The 15,160-nt window shown below is 69.1% G+C and overlaps 1 protein-coding gene across 12 annotated transcripts in view; it reads right to left on the minus strand.

Moving 5' to 3' along the window:
- Positions 1 to 15,160, minus strand: part of LOC115641537 (myosin-10-like) — a 58,936-nt gene that overhangs the window by 26,705 nt on the left and 17,071 nt on the right. For 7 of the 12 annotated variants that reach the window (XM_030544754.1, XM_030544748.1, XM_030544746.1 and 4 more), the window contains 11 exons: positions 13,982 to 14,080; positions 13,147 to 13,290; positions 12,634 to 12,729; positions 11,817 to 11,935; positions 10,113 to 10,265; positions 9,857 to 10,030; positions 6,121 to 6,294; positions 4,816 to 4,930; positions 3,653 to 3,721; positions 2,902 to 3,095; positions 1,000 to 1,121 (listed from right to left, as the gene is read on the minus strand). In XM_030544754.1, coding sequence (XP_030400614.1) covers positions 1,000 to 1,121; positions 2,902 to 3,095; positions 3,653 to 3,721; positions 4,816 to 4,930; positions 6,121 to 6,294; positions 9,857 to 10,030; positions 10,113 to 10,265; positions 11,817 to 11,935; positions 12,634 to 12,729; positions 13,147 to 13,290; positions 13,982 to 14,080 — 1,459 coding nt within the window. The remainder of the gene's footprint in view (positions 1 to 999; positions 1,122 to 2,901; positions 3,096 to 3,652; positions 3,722 to 4,815; positions 4,931 to 6,120; positions 6,295 to 9,856; positions 10,031 to 10,112; positions 10,266 to 11,816; positions 11,936 to 12,633; positions 12,730 to 13,146; positions 13,291 to 13,981; positions 14,081 to 15,160) is intronic. The other 5 variants (XM_030544749.1, XM_030544753.1, XM_030544751.1 and 2 more) reach the window with 1 other exon arrangement.

Here is a 15,160-nt window from a genome sequence, read left to right on the forward strand (position 1 = left end):
GGGTAGATGGGCCCAGGGTGGATGGGGGAGGCGGGATACCAGGGTAGATGGGCCCAGGGGAGGCGGGATACCAGGGTAGATGGGCCCAGGGTGGATGGGGGAGGCGGGATACCAGGGTAGATGGGCCCGGGGGAGGTGGGATACCAGGGTAGATGGGCCCAGGGTGGATGGGGGAGGCAGGATACCAGGGTAGATGGGCCCAGGGTGGATGGGGGAGGCGGGATACCAGGGTAGATGGGCCCAGGGTGGATGGGGGAGGTGGGATACCAGGGTAGATGGGCCCAGGGTGGATGGGGGAGGTGGGATACCAGGGTAGATGGGCCCAGGGGAGGCGGGATACCAGGGTAAATGGGCCCAGGGTGGATGGGGGAGGCGGGATACCAGGGTAGATGGGACCGGGAGAGGCGGGATACCAGGGTAGATGGGCCCAGGGTGGATGGGGGAGGCGGGATACAAGGGTAGATGGGCCCAGGGTGGATGGGGGAGGCGGGATACAAGGGTAGATGGGCCCAGGGTGGATGGTGGAGGCAGGATACCAGGGTAGATGGGCCAGGGGGAGGTGGGATACCAGGGTAGATGGGCCCAGGGTGGATGGGGGAGGCGGGATACCAGGGTAGATGGGCCCGGGGGAGGTGGGATACCAGGGTAGATGGGCCCAGGGTGGATGGGGGAGGCAGGATACCAGGGTAGATGGGCCCAGGGTGGATGGGGGAGGCGGGATACCAGGGTAGATGGGCCCAGGGGAGGTGGGATTCCAGGGTAGATGGGCCCAGGGTGGATGGGGGAGGCGGGATACCAGGGTAGATAGGCCCGGGGGAGGCAGGATACCAGGGTAGATGGGCCCAGGGTGGATGGGGGAGGCGGGATACCAGGGTAGATGGGCCCGGGGGAGGCGGGATACCAGGGTAGATGGGCCCAGGGTGGATGGGGGAGGCAGGATACCAGGGTAGATGGGCCCGGGGGAGGCGGGATACCAGGGTAGATGGGACCGGGGGGTACCTCTGGCGGAACTCCTGGAAGATGATGCGGTTGGGGAAGCCCTGGCGGCAGATGCGGATGCCCTCCAGCACCCCGTTGCAGCGCAGCTGGTCCAGCACCAGGTGGGGCTCCAGCTTCCCGGCCTGCAGGAGGGAACGTCAGAGCCCAGCAAAGGGGGGGCACTCATGCAGTGCACCTGGGCTGGCACACCACAGCTCCCAGCCCCTCGCACCTACGCACTGCCCCTCCGCCGCCCAGGGGCACCGCGCCAACGCAGGCTGCAGCCATGCACACCAGCCACAGCAGCTACCCGCCTGCCCGAGGCATGCTCGTTTGCATGCCTACCCCAGGCTGGCACCATGAGCCCTCAGCAATGCTCACGCTCGCTGGTCCTTGTCTCTTCACACTTCCACACACACCCACAGCACACTGGTGCCAGCCCTGCAGAAGCCCCTTCGCCAGCTCATCCTCGCACGCCCTCCCTTGGGCACAACGGCTGACACCAGCTCTCACGGGGACACATGTTCCTTCACTCGTGTGTGTGTATGTGCATGTGCATGTGAGGATAAATGGGGGGTGGCGCACACCTAGCAAGGGCACAAACACCTTCATATGTGTGCACACTCACTCGCTCTCACCGCACCACACACTTCCTCGGAGGCTGACGGTGCTTGCACAGTTTTACACTCACACTTTACATCTCACAGCAGTTCACACTTCTCCCCATATTGAAAGCACTTGCACCATTTGTGCACACTCAATTGCTTTTGCACGGCTGTTCACAATTCCATGTATGAGCAATGGTGCTTGCACTGTTTTGCACACTCATTCTCACCTGGCTGTTCACACTTCTGCATACGCTGATGGTGTTCACAAAGCTTTGCACACTCACACTTGCTCTTGTATGGCAAGTCACACTGCCCATCAAGGACGATGTCACAGAGGTTCACATTTCCCTGCACACACAATGGCACTTGCACAATTGTGCATGCACTCTTGCTCTTGCACAGCCATTCAACCTCCCCCGCAGGGACACTAGAGCTCACCCAGTTTTGCACACTTGCTCTCACATGATGGTTCACAATTCTCCACATGCTGACAGTGCTTGAATGGTTTTGCACACTCACACTCAGTCTTGCACACTAGTTTGCACTGCCGCACATGAACAATGCAACAACACACACATTAGCCCTCTCACCATAGTTCACATTTCCTCACAGGCACAATGGTGACTGCATGATTTTGTACTCACTCTCACACAGCCAGTCACACTCCGTGCATGAAATTTGTACTCACAACGTTTTTCACACTCACACCCACACGGCCATTCACATGCCCCTGCGTGAACAATGACACACTGTTTTGCACACACACACTTGCTCTTCCATGGCAGGTCACACTGCCCTCTATGAATGATGCCACACATGCACACTCACATTCGCTCTTGCAGAGTGGTTCACATTTCCCCACACACACTATGACACTTGCACGATGTTGTGCTCACACGGCCATTCAGTCTCACCTGCCGGGACAATGGTGTTCACCCAGCTTTGCACACACACAGACCACACTCTCACTCAGTTCACACGTCCCCACACACTGACTGCTCTTGCACAGTTTTGCACACTCACTGTCACACAGCTGGTCACATTTCCCCACATGCACAATGTCCCTTGCACAATTGTGCGCATTCCCACTCACTGTTGCACAGCCATTCCCAGTCCCCTGCACGAACGATGCCGCTCACAAGCTTTGCACACTCCCCCTTCCTCTTGCACAGCAGATCCCCTGCCCCCGCTTGCCTGATGCAGCTCCCACTGCCATTCCCGCTTCCCCACAAGTGCCACGTGCCTGGGGGGGCAACTGACCCTTCCCCTTGTGCCCCCTCACACGCCCGGCTGGCACCAGGGCCCGACAGCTCACCCGCTTCTCGTGGTTGGGGATGATGCAGCGCACGAAGTTGGGGTTGGTGTTGCGCAGGGTGGCCATGAGCTTGGCCAGCGACTCCTTGTAGAGCTGGCCCACGGTGCGGAACATTCCCTTCTTGGTCTTGTAGGAGGCCCCGAAAGCCACGTCCCCCATGCCGCTCACCTGGTCCAGGCCCACGATCCGGTCCACTGCGGGCGAGGGGGCGGGGTCAGCCGGGAACACCCCACTCAACCAGTGCCCCACAGCACCCCCTGCTGGGAGAGGTGGGGCTGGGATAGTGGGGAGACCCCACAACAGCCAGACCCCACAGTGCCCCCCGCTAGGAGAGGTGGAGCTGGGATAGTGGGGAGACCCCCCCAACAGCCAGACCCCACAGTGCCCCCCCCAGGGACAGGTGGGGCTGGGGTAGCGAGGAGTCCCCCCCCCGCCAGCCAGCGCCCGACAGCTCCCCCTGCTGTAGCGGGCAGAGGGCCCTGAATGGATGGAGGATGCAGACAGATGAGCCAAGGGGTGACAAAGGAACGGTCCTTCTCCTGCCCCCCCCGACCTGGCAAAGGGCCAACTGGGGGGCTGCTGCCTGGTGGGAAAGGGGGTCTGGCTAGACGGGCCCTGATCCCCCTCCCTGGGGCTTAGCCATTGCAGCGAGGCGGGGATCTTAGTGGGGGGAGGGCAGCTCAGGCTGGGGGGCTGATGTGAGCAGGGGGGGTGATGTGAGGGAGGGTGATGGGGGAGAACGTGGACGTACTTTCACCTTGGCCTGGGGACACCCCGGCGTAGCTGTCAAAGAAATAAACCTTCTGGATGTTCCCGATCTCTGGAGAGGCCGACGCGGGGGCGGGGGGGGGGGGTCAGACAGACAGACAGACAGACAGAGAGAGAGAGATCAAGGACAGACGGACGGACAGAGATCAAGGACAGACGGGGCCAGCCCCGCAGGGCAGAGAACACGGCAGAACAGCGAGAGGCAGTTAGTTACAGCACCAAAAGGGTTAATGGAGGGAGAGAAATCATCATGGGGGGGAGGTAAGTGGGGGGAACATCCCAGCAGCCCCCCGGGCCCTGAGGCCAGAATGCCGGGGGGGTGGAGGAGAGGTCATGAATTAGTGGATGTTACTGGGGGGGGTCACAGAGGTCACAGGAGGGGGGGTCAGTGGCTGGGGGTGCTAGCGACCCCCCTGCCCCCCTAGTTATTTATAGTGAGCTTTGCTTTGAGTCACCTGATTCCCGGGGAGTGAGTGTGGGGGGACAGGTGGGGGCCAGTGGATGGTAGCTGTTGGGGGGGGCACAAAGGGCCAGTGGCTGGGGCTGTCTGTGGGGGGGACCAGGAGGTGCACAGAAGTGCTGTGCCGGGGGGGGGTCTGTATGGAGCCGGGGGTGCACAGAGGTGCTGTGAGGGGGTGGGGGTCTGTGAGGGGCAGTGGCTGGGGCTGTCGGGGGGGCACAAGGGCTAATGGCTGGGGGGTCCGGGGGGTGCACAGAGATGCTGTGCTGGGGGGGGAGTCTGTGAGGGACAGTGGCTGGGGCTGTCGGGGGGGCACAAGGGCCAATGGCTGGGGGGGGCCGGGAGTGGATCTGTGAGGGGCAGTGGGGGCAGTGGCTGGGGCTGTCTGTGGGGGACTGGGAGGTGCACAGAGGTGCTGTGCCGGGGGGGGGTCTGTGGAGGCAATGGGGGGCAGTAGCTGGGGCGGTCTGTGGGGACCTGGGGGGTGCACAGAGGTGCTGCGCCAGGGGTGCCTGTGAGGGACCTGGGGGGTGCAGGGAGCTGCGGCATCTGAGGCAGTAGATGAAGGGAGCAGACACTGGCTCTGTGGGGAGAGTGAGGGTGTTCCCCCTCCAACCCCGCCCCCAGCCCGCCCCCCCCGGCCCGGCACTGCCTCCCCCCGGCCCGGCACTGCCCCCCCACCCTACCGTCCTTCCAGAGCTCGGCGGTGAAGCGCTCTGTGCTCTGGTGCAGCAGGGTGGCCACGTTGTCGTTCAGCGGGTCCATGTTCTTCATCAGCCACTCATCCGCCTTGTAATCCACCTGGGGGGGGCGCATGGGTCAGAGGGCTGGGGGGCACCCCAGCCCCCACAGCCTGACACAAGCTGGGGCCTGTGGGACTCCCTGCCACTTGACAACCTGGAGGATTTAAAACCACAGCGGGGAGGCGGGGGGGTCACAGGACTGGGGGAGTAAAGTGAGCAGGACGACACAGCGAATGGGAGCCAGGACGCCTGGGTTCTCTCCCCGGCCTTGGGCAGGTAGGAGGGTCTGGTGCTTAGAGCGGGGGAAGGGGAGCTGGGAGCCAGGACGCCTGGGTTCTCTCCCCGGCCTTGGGCAGGGAGGAGGGTCTGGTGCTTAGAGCAGGGGAAGGGGAGCTGGGAGCCAGGACGCCTGGGTTCTCTCCCCGGCCTTGGGCAGGGAGGAGGGTCTGGTGCTTAGAGCGGGGGAAGGGGAGCTGGGAGCCAGGACGCCTGGGTTCTCTCCCCGGCTCTGGGAGGGGAGTGGGCAGCATAACACTGAGCTAGCCGGGGCCATCTGAGTGAATTGGGCTATTATGGGAAAACTAGGTCTGCCACTGTACTAATGGGACTGTCCACTAGAGGGTAACACACACACACCCCTCTCCCTCAGTGTCCACTAGAGGGCAACACACACACACACACACACACACACACACACACACACACACACACACACACACACACACACACACACACCCCCTCTCCCCTCCAGCAGGGACACACACACACGCACAGAGGCCTGGGACCCCGAGCAGGGACACACACACACACACACACAGGCCCGGACCCCCGAGCAGGGACACACACACAGGCCCAGGCCCCGGAGCAGGGACACACACACACATACACACACACGGGCCCAGGTCCCCGAGCAGGGAGACAGACAGACACACAGACACACACACACACGGGCCCAGGTCCCCGAGCAGACAGACAGACAGACACACACGGGCCCAGGTCCCCGAGCAGGGAGACAGACAGACACACAGACACACACACACACGGGCCCAGGTCCCCGAGCAGACAGACAGACAGACAGACACACACGGGCCCAGGTCCCCGAGCAGACAGACAGACAGACACACACACACACACACACACAGGCCCGGACCCCTGAGCAGGGACACACACACACACACACACACACACACACACACAGAGGCCCAGGTCCCCGAGCAGACAGACAGACACACACACACACACACACACCTTGCCGGCGTAGTGGAGGATGCAGAAGTCGGCCTTGTCGCGCAGCTGCCGGGGTTTCTGGAACTTGGGGTGCCCCCCCTGCTCCTGGATCACCTTCTCCACAAAGCTCTTGTCGGTGGCTTTGGGGAACCAGCACTCCTCGTCCAGCAGGGCCAGCACCCCCGGGGGGTTCACCTGGCGAGGGGGGGGGGCGTCACCCCACTGAACCCCTGCGCAAGGGGTCCCCTCCCCTGCCCCCTGCCCCGTGGCACAGAGCCCCCCACCCAGCCCCCCACCACACACAGCACTTCCCCCCCTGCCCGGACACCCCGCCCCAAGACACAGTGACCCCTACTGGGCTCCCCCCTGCCTCGCCCCCACACCCTGCCCTGCCCCCTGCCCCATGGCACAGAGCCCCCCTCTCAGCCCCCCTGCAGCACAGTGCCCCCTGCCAGGTCTCCCCACCCTACCCCGTGCACAGAGCCCCCCGCCCAGCCCCCCACCACACACAGCACTTCTCCCCATGCCCAGAGGTCCCACCCTGAGACACAGTGACCCCTGCTGAGCTCCCCCTCCCCAGGCCTCCCTGCCCAGCCCTGCCCTGCCCAGCCTGTGGTCTGCCCCACCCCCTGCAGCACAGTGCCCCCTGCCAGGTCTCCCCACCCTGCCCCGTGGCACGGAGCCCCCCGCCCAGCCCCCCAGCAGCACGGTGCCCCCTGCCCCACCCTGCCTCGTGCACAGAGCCCCCCGCCCAGCCCCCCAGCAGCACGGTGCCCCCTGCCCCACCCTGCCTCGTGCACGGAGCCCCCCGCCCAGCCCCCCAGCAGCACGGTGCCCCCTGCCCCACCCTGCCTCGTGCACAGAGCCCCCCGCCCAGCCCCCCAGCAGCACAGTGCCCCCTGCCCCACCCTGCCCCGTGCACAGAGCCCCCCGCCCAGCCCCCCAGCAGCACGGTGCCCCCTGCCCCACCCTGCCCCATGCACAGAGCCCCCCGCCCAGCCCCCCAGCAGCACAGTGCCCCCTTCCCCGTGGCACAGAGCCCCCCGCCCAGCCCCCCAGCAGCACGGTGGCCCCTGCCCCACCCTGCCCCGTGCACAGAGCCCCCCGCCCAGCCCCCCAGCAGCACAGTGCCCCCTGCCCCACCCTGCCCCGTGCACAGAGCCCCCCACACAGCCCCCCAGCAGCACGGTGCCCCCTGCCCCGTGCACAGAGCCCCCCGCCCAGCCCCCCAGCAGCACGGTGCCCCCTGCCCCACCCTGCCCCGTGCACAGAGCCCCCCGCCCAGCCCCCCAGCAGCACGGTGCCCCCTGCCCCACCCTGCCCCATGCACAGAGCCCCCCGCCCAGCCCCCCAGCAGCACGGTGCCCCCTGCCCCACCCTGCCCCGTGCACAGAGCCCCCCGCCCAGCCCCACAGCAGCACCGTGCCCCATGCCCCACCCTGCCCCGTGCACAGAGCCCCCCGCCCAGCCCCCCAGCAGCACGGTGCCCCCTGCCCCACCCTGCCCCGTGCACAGAGCCCCCGCCCAGCCCCCCAGCAGCACGGTGCCCCCTGCCCCACCCTGCCCCATGCACAGAGCCCCCCGCCCAGCCCCCAGCAGCACGGTGCCCCCTGCCCCACCCTGCCCCGTGCACAGAGCCCCCCGCCCAGACCCACAGCAGCACCGTGCCCCCTGCCCCACCCTGCCCCGTGCACAGAGCCCCCCGCCCAGCCCCCCAGCAGCACGGTGCCCCCTGCCCCACCCTGCCCCGTGCACAGAGCCCCCGCCCAGCCCCCAGCAGCACGGTGCCCCCTGCCCCACCCTGCCCCGTGCACAGAGCCCCCCGCCCAGCCCCCCAGCAGCACGGTGCCCCCTGCCCCATCCTGCCCCATGCACAGAGCCCCCCCGCCCAGCCCCCCAGCAGCACAGTGCCCCCTTCCCCGTGGCACAGAGCCCCCCGCCCAGCCCCCCAGCAGCACGGTGCTCCCTGCCCCACCCTGCCCCGTGCACAGAGCCCCCCGCCCAGCCCCACAGCAGCACCGTGCCCCCTGCCCCACCCGGCCCCGTGCACAGAGCCCCCCACCCAGCCCCCCAGCAGCACGGTGCCCCCTGCCCCACCCTGCCCCGTGCACAGAGCCCCCCGCCCAGCCCCACAGCAGCACCGTGCCCCCTGCCCCACCCGGCCCCGTGCACAGAGCCCCCCACCCAGCCCCCCAGCAGCACGGTGCCCCCTGCCCCACCCTGCCCCGTGCACAGAGCCCCCCGCCCAGCCCCCCAGCAGCACGGTGCCCCCTGCCCCACCCTGCCCCGTGCACAGAGCCCCCCGCCCAGCCCCCCAGCAGCACGGTGCCCCCTTCCCCGTGGCACAGAGCCCCCGCCCAGCCCCCAGCAGCACGGTGCCCCCTGCCCCACCCTGCCCCGTGCACAGAGCCCCCCGCCCAGCCCCACAGCAGCACCGTGCCCCCTGCCCCACCCTGCCCCGTGCACAGAGCCCCCCGCCCAGCCCCCCAGCAGCACAGTGCCCCCTGCACCACGGCACAGAGCCCCCCGCCCCAGCCCCCCAGCAGCACCGTGCCCCCTGCCCCACCCTGCCCCGTGCACAGAGCCCCCCGCCCAGCCCCCCAGCAGCACCGTGCCCCTGCCCCACCCTGCCCCGTGCACAGAGCCCCCCGCCCAGCCCCCCAGCAGCACGGTGCCCCCTGCCCCACCCTGCCCCGTGCACAGAGCCCCCCGCCCAGCCCCCCGCAGCACGGTGCCCCCTGCCCCACCCTGCCCCATGCACAGAGCCCCCCGCCCAGCCCCCCAGCAGCACAGTGCCCCCTTCCCCGTGGCACAGAGCCCCCCGCCCAGCCCCCCAGCAGCACGGTGCTCCCTGCCCCACCCTGCCCCGTGCACAGAGCCCCCCGCCCAGCCCCACAGCAGCACCGTGCCCCCTGCCCCACCCTGCCCCGTGCACAGAGCCCCCCACCCAGCCCCCCAGCAGCACGGTGCCCCCTGCCCCACCCTGCCCCGTGCACAGAGCCCCCCGCCCAGACCCCCAGCAGCACGGTGCCCCCTGCCCCACCCTGCCCCGTGCACAGAGCCCCCCGCCCAGCCCCCCAGCAGCACAGTGCCCCCTTCCCCGTGGCACAGAGCCCCCCGCCCAGCCCCCCAGCAGCACGGTGCCCCCTGCCCCACCCTGCCCCGTGCACAGAGCCCCCCGCCCAGCCCCACAGCAGCACCGTGCCCCCTGCCCCACCCTGCCCCGTGCACAGAGCCCCCCGCCCAGCCCCCCAGCAGCACAGTGCCCCCTGCACCACGGCACAGAGCCCCCCGCCCAGCCCCCCAGCAGCACCGTGCCCCCTGCCCCACCCTGCCCCGTGCACAGAGCCCCCCGCCCAGCCCCCCAGCAGCACCGTGCCCCCTGCCCCACCCTGCCCCGTGCACAGAGCCCCCCACCCAGCCCCCCAGCAGCACGGTGACCCCTGCCCCACCCTGCCCCGTGCACAGAGCCCCCCACCCAGCCCCCCAGCAGCACGGTGCCCCCTGCCCCACCCTGCCCCGTGCACAGAGCCCCCCGCCCAGCCCCCCAGCAGCACAGTGCCCTCTGCCGCACCCTGCCCCGTGCACAGAGCCCCCCGCCCAGCCCCCCAGCAGCACCGTGCCCCCTGCCCCACCCTGCCCCGTGCACAGAGCCCCCCGCCCAGCCCCCCAGCAGCACGGTGCCCCCCTGCCCCGTGCACAGAGCCCCCCGCCCAGCCCCCCAGCAGCACGGTGCCCCCTGCCCCGCCCCGCTGACCGGGCGCTCGATGAGGTCGATGCAGGGCTGCAGGTCGAGGCCGAAGTCGATGAAGTCCCAGGCGATGCCCTCGCGCTGATACTCCTCCTGCTCCAGCACGAACATGGTGTGGTTGAAGAGCTGCTGCAGCTTCTCGTTGGTGTAGTTGATGCAGAGCTGCTCGAAGGAGTTCAGCTGCGGGGGGGCGGCAGGTCAGGGGGCGCTGGGGCAGGGGCGGGGGGGCAGGGGGGCGCTGGGGGGCTCAGCGCCGGCTCACCTGGAAGATCTCGAAGCCGGCGATGTCCAGGATGCCGATGAAGGAGGCTCCCTGGCGCTTGGTGCGGTCCAGGGCCCGGTTGATGCGATGGACGAGCCAGCGGAACAGGCGCTCGTAGGTCGCCTTGGCCAGCGCCTCCACGGCGAAATCCGCCTGGGGGGGCAGAGAGTCACCCCCTGCCTGGCCTGGCGGCACCCCCCCACACCACACCCCCCACTCCTCCCCCGCCACGCCCCCTGCCCTCCCCCCCACACCCACCGCACCCTGCTCCTTCTCCTCCCCCGCCACGCCCCCTGCCCTCCCCCCCACACCCACCGCACCCTGCTCCTTCTCCTCCCCCGCCACGCCCCCTGCCTGGCCTGGCGGCAGCCCCCTGGCACCCTTCCCCCGCCACGCCCCCTGCCTGGCCTGGCGGCACCCCCCCCGCTCCTCCCCCGCCACGCCCCCTGTCTGGCCTGGCGGCACCCCCCCACGCCACGCCCCCCGCTCCTCCCCCGCCACGCCCCCTGCCCTCCCCCCCACACCCACTGCACCCTGCTCCTTCTCCTCCCCCGCCACGCCCCCTGCCCTCCCCACCACACCCACCGCACCCTGCTCCTTCTCCCCCCACCCCTCCCCTGCCACGCCCCCTGCACCCTGCTCCTTCTCCCCACCATGCCCCTGCCCCTCCACCCACACCCACTGCACCCTGCTCCTTCTCCTCCCCCACACCCCCTGCCCTCCCCTCCACACCCACTGCACCCTGCTCCTTCTCCTCCCCCGCCACGCCCCCTGCCCTCCCCCCCACACCCACCGCACCCTGCTCCTTCTCCTCCCCCGCCACGCCCCCTGCCCTCCCCCCCACACCCACTGCACCCTGCTCCTTCTCCTCCCCCGCCACGCCCCCTGCCCTCCCCCCCACACCCACCGCACCCTGCTCCTTCTCCTCCCCCGCCACGCCCCTGCCCTCCCCCCCACACCCACCGCACCCTGCTCCTTCTCCTCCCCCGCCACGCCCTCTGCCCTCCCCCCCCACACCCACCGCACCCTGCTCCTTCTCCTCCCCCGCCACGCCCACTGCCCTCCCCCCCACACCCACTGCACCCTGCTCCTTCTCCTCCCCCGCCACGCCCCCTGCCCTCCCCCCCACACCCTGCTCCTTCTCCCATCCATGCCCCTGCCCCTACCCCCACACCCACTGCACCCTGCTCCTTCTCCCCCCCACGCCCCCTGCCCTCCCCTCCACACCCACTGCACCCTGCTCCTTCTCCCCCCCCACGCCCCCTGCCCTCCCCCCACACCCACTGCACCCTGCTCCTTCTTCCGCAGCGCCCCATCCTGCCCCTCCCCCACCACACTGCACCCAGCCCCCACATTGCCTTCCTCTCACCCGCCATACCCCCTGCCCCTCCCCCCCACACCCACTGCACCCTGCTCCTTCTCCCCCCGCGCCTCACCCCTGCCCGCCCCATCCCACCCCCACCGTACCCCATCCTGCCCCTCCCCCACCATGCCCTGCTCCTGCTACACCCCCTGCCGCTCCCCCCCCACCCAGCCCCCACATCGCCTTCATCTCGCCCACCATGCCCCTGCCCCTCCCACACATCCCCCTGCCCCTACGCCTGCCACAGCCCCTGCCATGCCCTGCCCCACCCCCACCACACCCCCAGCCTCCCTAGGGTTCCAGCTCCACGTTCCCTGGCATCTGTCCCCCCCCAGCCCCACCTGCTCCTTGGTCTGGGCCTTCTGCACGTAGTCGCGCCCGACTTTGATGCGCGGCATGAGGATGGCGCGGGAGAACTCGGTCACGTTCAGCCCCAGCAGGTGGCAGAGCTTCTGGGCGGCTGGGGGGCAGGGAGAGCTCAGCCCGGGGGGCGGGAGGGGGGCAGGCTCCCTCTCCCCCAACCCCCACCCACAGCCCCCCTCTTCTCTCCTCCCACCCCACAGCCTCCTTCTCCCCCCACAGCCCCCACGCACAGCCCCCTCTCCCCCAGCCCCCATGCACAGCCCCCCTCCACCCGCTCCCACCCCCCACCCACAGCCCCTCTTCCCTCTTCCCACCCCACGGCCTCCCTCTCCCCCCAGCCCCCATCCACAGCCCCCTCCTCCCCCCTCCCACGCTCCCAGCCCCAACCGAGTCTGCCGCCTCCCACCCGCCCCATCCACAGCCCCCCTCTCCCTCCCAGCCCCCATGCACAGCCCCCCTCCACCCGCTCCCACCCCCCACCCACAGCCCCTCTTCCCTCTTCCCACCCCACGGCCTCCCTCTCCCTCCCAGCCCCCACCCACAGCCCCCCTCCTCCCCCTCCCAGCCCTCCAGCCCACTTCCTCCTGCCCCCCACAGTCCACCTCTTCCCTCCTCTCACCCCCACACATAGCCCCTCCCATGCCCCCACACAGCCCCCCATGGGTCACCCCTCCCACACAGGACCCCCCCAGACGGTGCCCCCTACAGGGGAAAGCCCCATGTCCCATTCCCTGCCATGGGGCTGGATCGGGGCCGGCGCCCCCAGGAGGGGAAGGACCCCGGGCTGCCCTGTACCGGTGTTGTCCGGCATGGAGGCTTGGTCCGTGTTTCGCTCCTTGCGGAAGACGATGTTCCCGAACTGCAGCACGGCCGACACCATCCGCAGCATGTCTGTGGGGCGGGGGGCCAGTGAGGGGGGCAGGGAGCTGGCAACCCCGGCCTGTGGAGCCCTCCCCATGGCCCCTCCTCCCACTCCTCGGGCTTCTCCCCCGCCACCCCACACCCAGTCCTACCTGATCCCCCAGATCCTGCCCCACAACCTATTCTCTGCAGGCCCTCCCAGATCCTGCCCCCCAACCCAGGGTCCCCCATTCCCCCTCCACTAGATTAACCCCACACAGGCTGCCAGTTCCTGGCCCACCACCCCTCCCATACCCTGCCCCAGACACCTTTCAACTCTCCTCTCCTAAGTCCCAATCTACACAGGCTTCCCCACCCCTCAGGTTTGCACCCCCATAATCCCTTCCTGGTACCAGGTGAGCCCCCGCCCTGGGTGGGGATCTGCCCCCGGACGGAGGGGCGACTCACTGTGGATCTCCTCAGGGGAGAAGCCCATGATGCGCATGGACTCCATGGTCTCCTGGAAGATCTCCTTGTCCTGCTGGCCTGGGATGGGCAGGAACCCATTGGACAGGAACCGGTACTGGTTGAACGGCTCCAGCAGCAGCTCAGCTAGCGGGGAGACAGGGACGGGGTCAGCACCACGTCCGACCGGCCGCCTCCCCCAGGCCAGGACCAGCAGGGATGGGGTCAGCACCACGTCCGACTGGCCTCCCCCCGGCCAGGACCGGCAGGGACAGGGTCAGCACCACCTCCGACCGGCCGCCTCCCCCAGGCCAGGACCAGCAGGGACGGGGTCAGCACCACGTCCGACCGGCCGCCTCCCCCAGGCCAGGACCAGCAGGGAGGGGGTCAGCACCACGTCCGACTGGCCTCCCCCCGGCCAGGACCGGCAGGGACAGGGTCAGCACCACGTCCGACCGGCCGCCTCCCCCAGGCCAGGACCAGCAGGGACAGGGTCAGCACCACCTCCGACCGGCCGCCTCCCCCAGGCCAGGACCAGCAGGGACGGGGTCAGCACCACGTCCGAACGGCCGCCTCCCCCAGGCCAGGACCAGCAGGGAGGGGGTCAGCACCACGTCCAACCGGCTGCCTCCCACCAGGACCAGCAGGGATGGGGTCAGCACCATGTCCGACCAGCCTGCCCAAGGAGCCCCACATGGGACTGCTGTACTCTCTCAGGCCCCAGAGAGTGTGTCAGAGAGGTAGTGGGGTCCAGAGTGGGGGGGGGGGCTGGGAGCCAGGACTCCTGGGTTCTCCCCAGGCCTGGGCAGGACGTGGGGCTCGCGGGGAGGCTCTGTACCCTTTGTGTGCTCGCCTGCCCCCACCAGCAGCTGGTAGAAGATGTGGAAGGTTCGCTCGTCCTTGGCCTGCCGGATGGCGCGAGACTTCTCCAGCAGGTCTGAGCCGGGGCTAAGGAAAGGGACACAGCCCTGGGACCCATCCCGCTCCCACAGAGCCCCGCCATACCTCAGGGAGGGGGAATCACCCCACACACAGCCCCAGAGCCCCGCCATACCTCAGAGAGGGGGAATCACCCCCACACGCAGCCCCAGAGCCCCGCCATACCTCAGGGAGGGGGAATCACCCCCACACGCAGCCTCAGAGCCCCCACATACCTCAGAGAGGGGGAATCACCCCACACACAGCCCCAGAGCCCCTCCATACCTCAGGGAGGGGGAATCACCCCCACACGCAGCCCCAGAGCCCTCCCATACCTCAGGGAGGGGGAATCACCCCCACACGCAGCCCCAGAGCCCCTCCATACCTCAGGGAGGGGGAATCACCCCCACACGCAGCCCCAGAGCCCTCCCATACCTCAGAGAGGGGGAATCACCCCCACACGCAGCCCCAGAGCCCCCCCATACCTCAGGGAGGGGGAATCACCCCCACACGCAGCCCCAGAGCCCTCCCATACCTCAGAGAGGGGGAATCACCCCCACACGCAGCCCCAGAGCCCCCCCATACCTCAGGGAGGGGGAATCACCCCACACACAGCCCCAGAGCCCCGCCATACCTCAGGGAGGGGGAATCACCCCCACACGCAGCCTCAGAGCCCCCACATACCTCAGAGAGGGGGAATCACCCCACACACAGCCCCAGAGCCCCGCCATACCTCAGGGAGGGGGAATCACCCCCACACGCAGCCCCAGAGCCCTCCCATACCTCAGAGAGGGGGAATCACCCCCACACGCAGCCCCAGAGCCCCCCCATACCTCAGGGAGGGGGAATCACCCCACACACAGCCCCAGAGCCCTCCCATACCTCAGAGAGGGGGAATCACCCCCACACGCAGCCCGAGCCCTCCCATACCTCAGAGAGGGGGAATCACCCCCACACGCAGCCCCAGAGCCCTCCCATACCTCAGAGAGGGGGAATCACCCCCACACGCAGCCCCAGAGCCCTCCCATACCTCAGGGAGGGGGAATCACCCCCACACGCAGCCCCAGAGCCCCCCCATACCTCAGGGAGGGGGAATCAC

The sequence above is a fragment of the Gopherus evgoodei genome, unplaced genomic scaffold, assembly GCF_007399415.2.
Source record: "Gopherus evgoodei ecotype Sinaloan lineage unplaced genomic scaffold, rGopEvg1_v1.p scaffold_35_arrow_ctg1, whole genome shotgun sequence".
NCBI lineage: Eukaryota > Metazoa > Chordata > Testudines > Testudinidae > Gopherus > Gopherus evgoodei.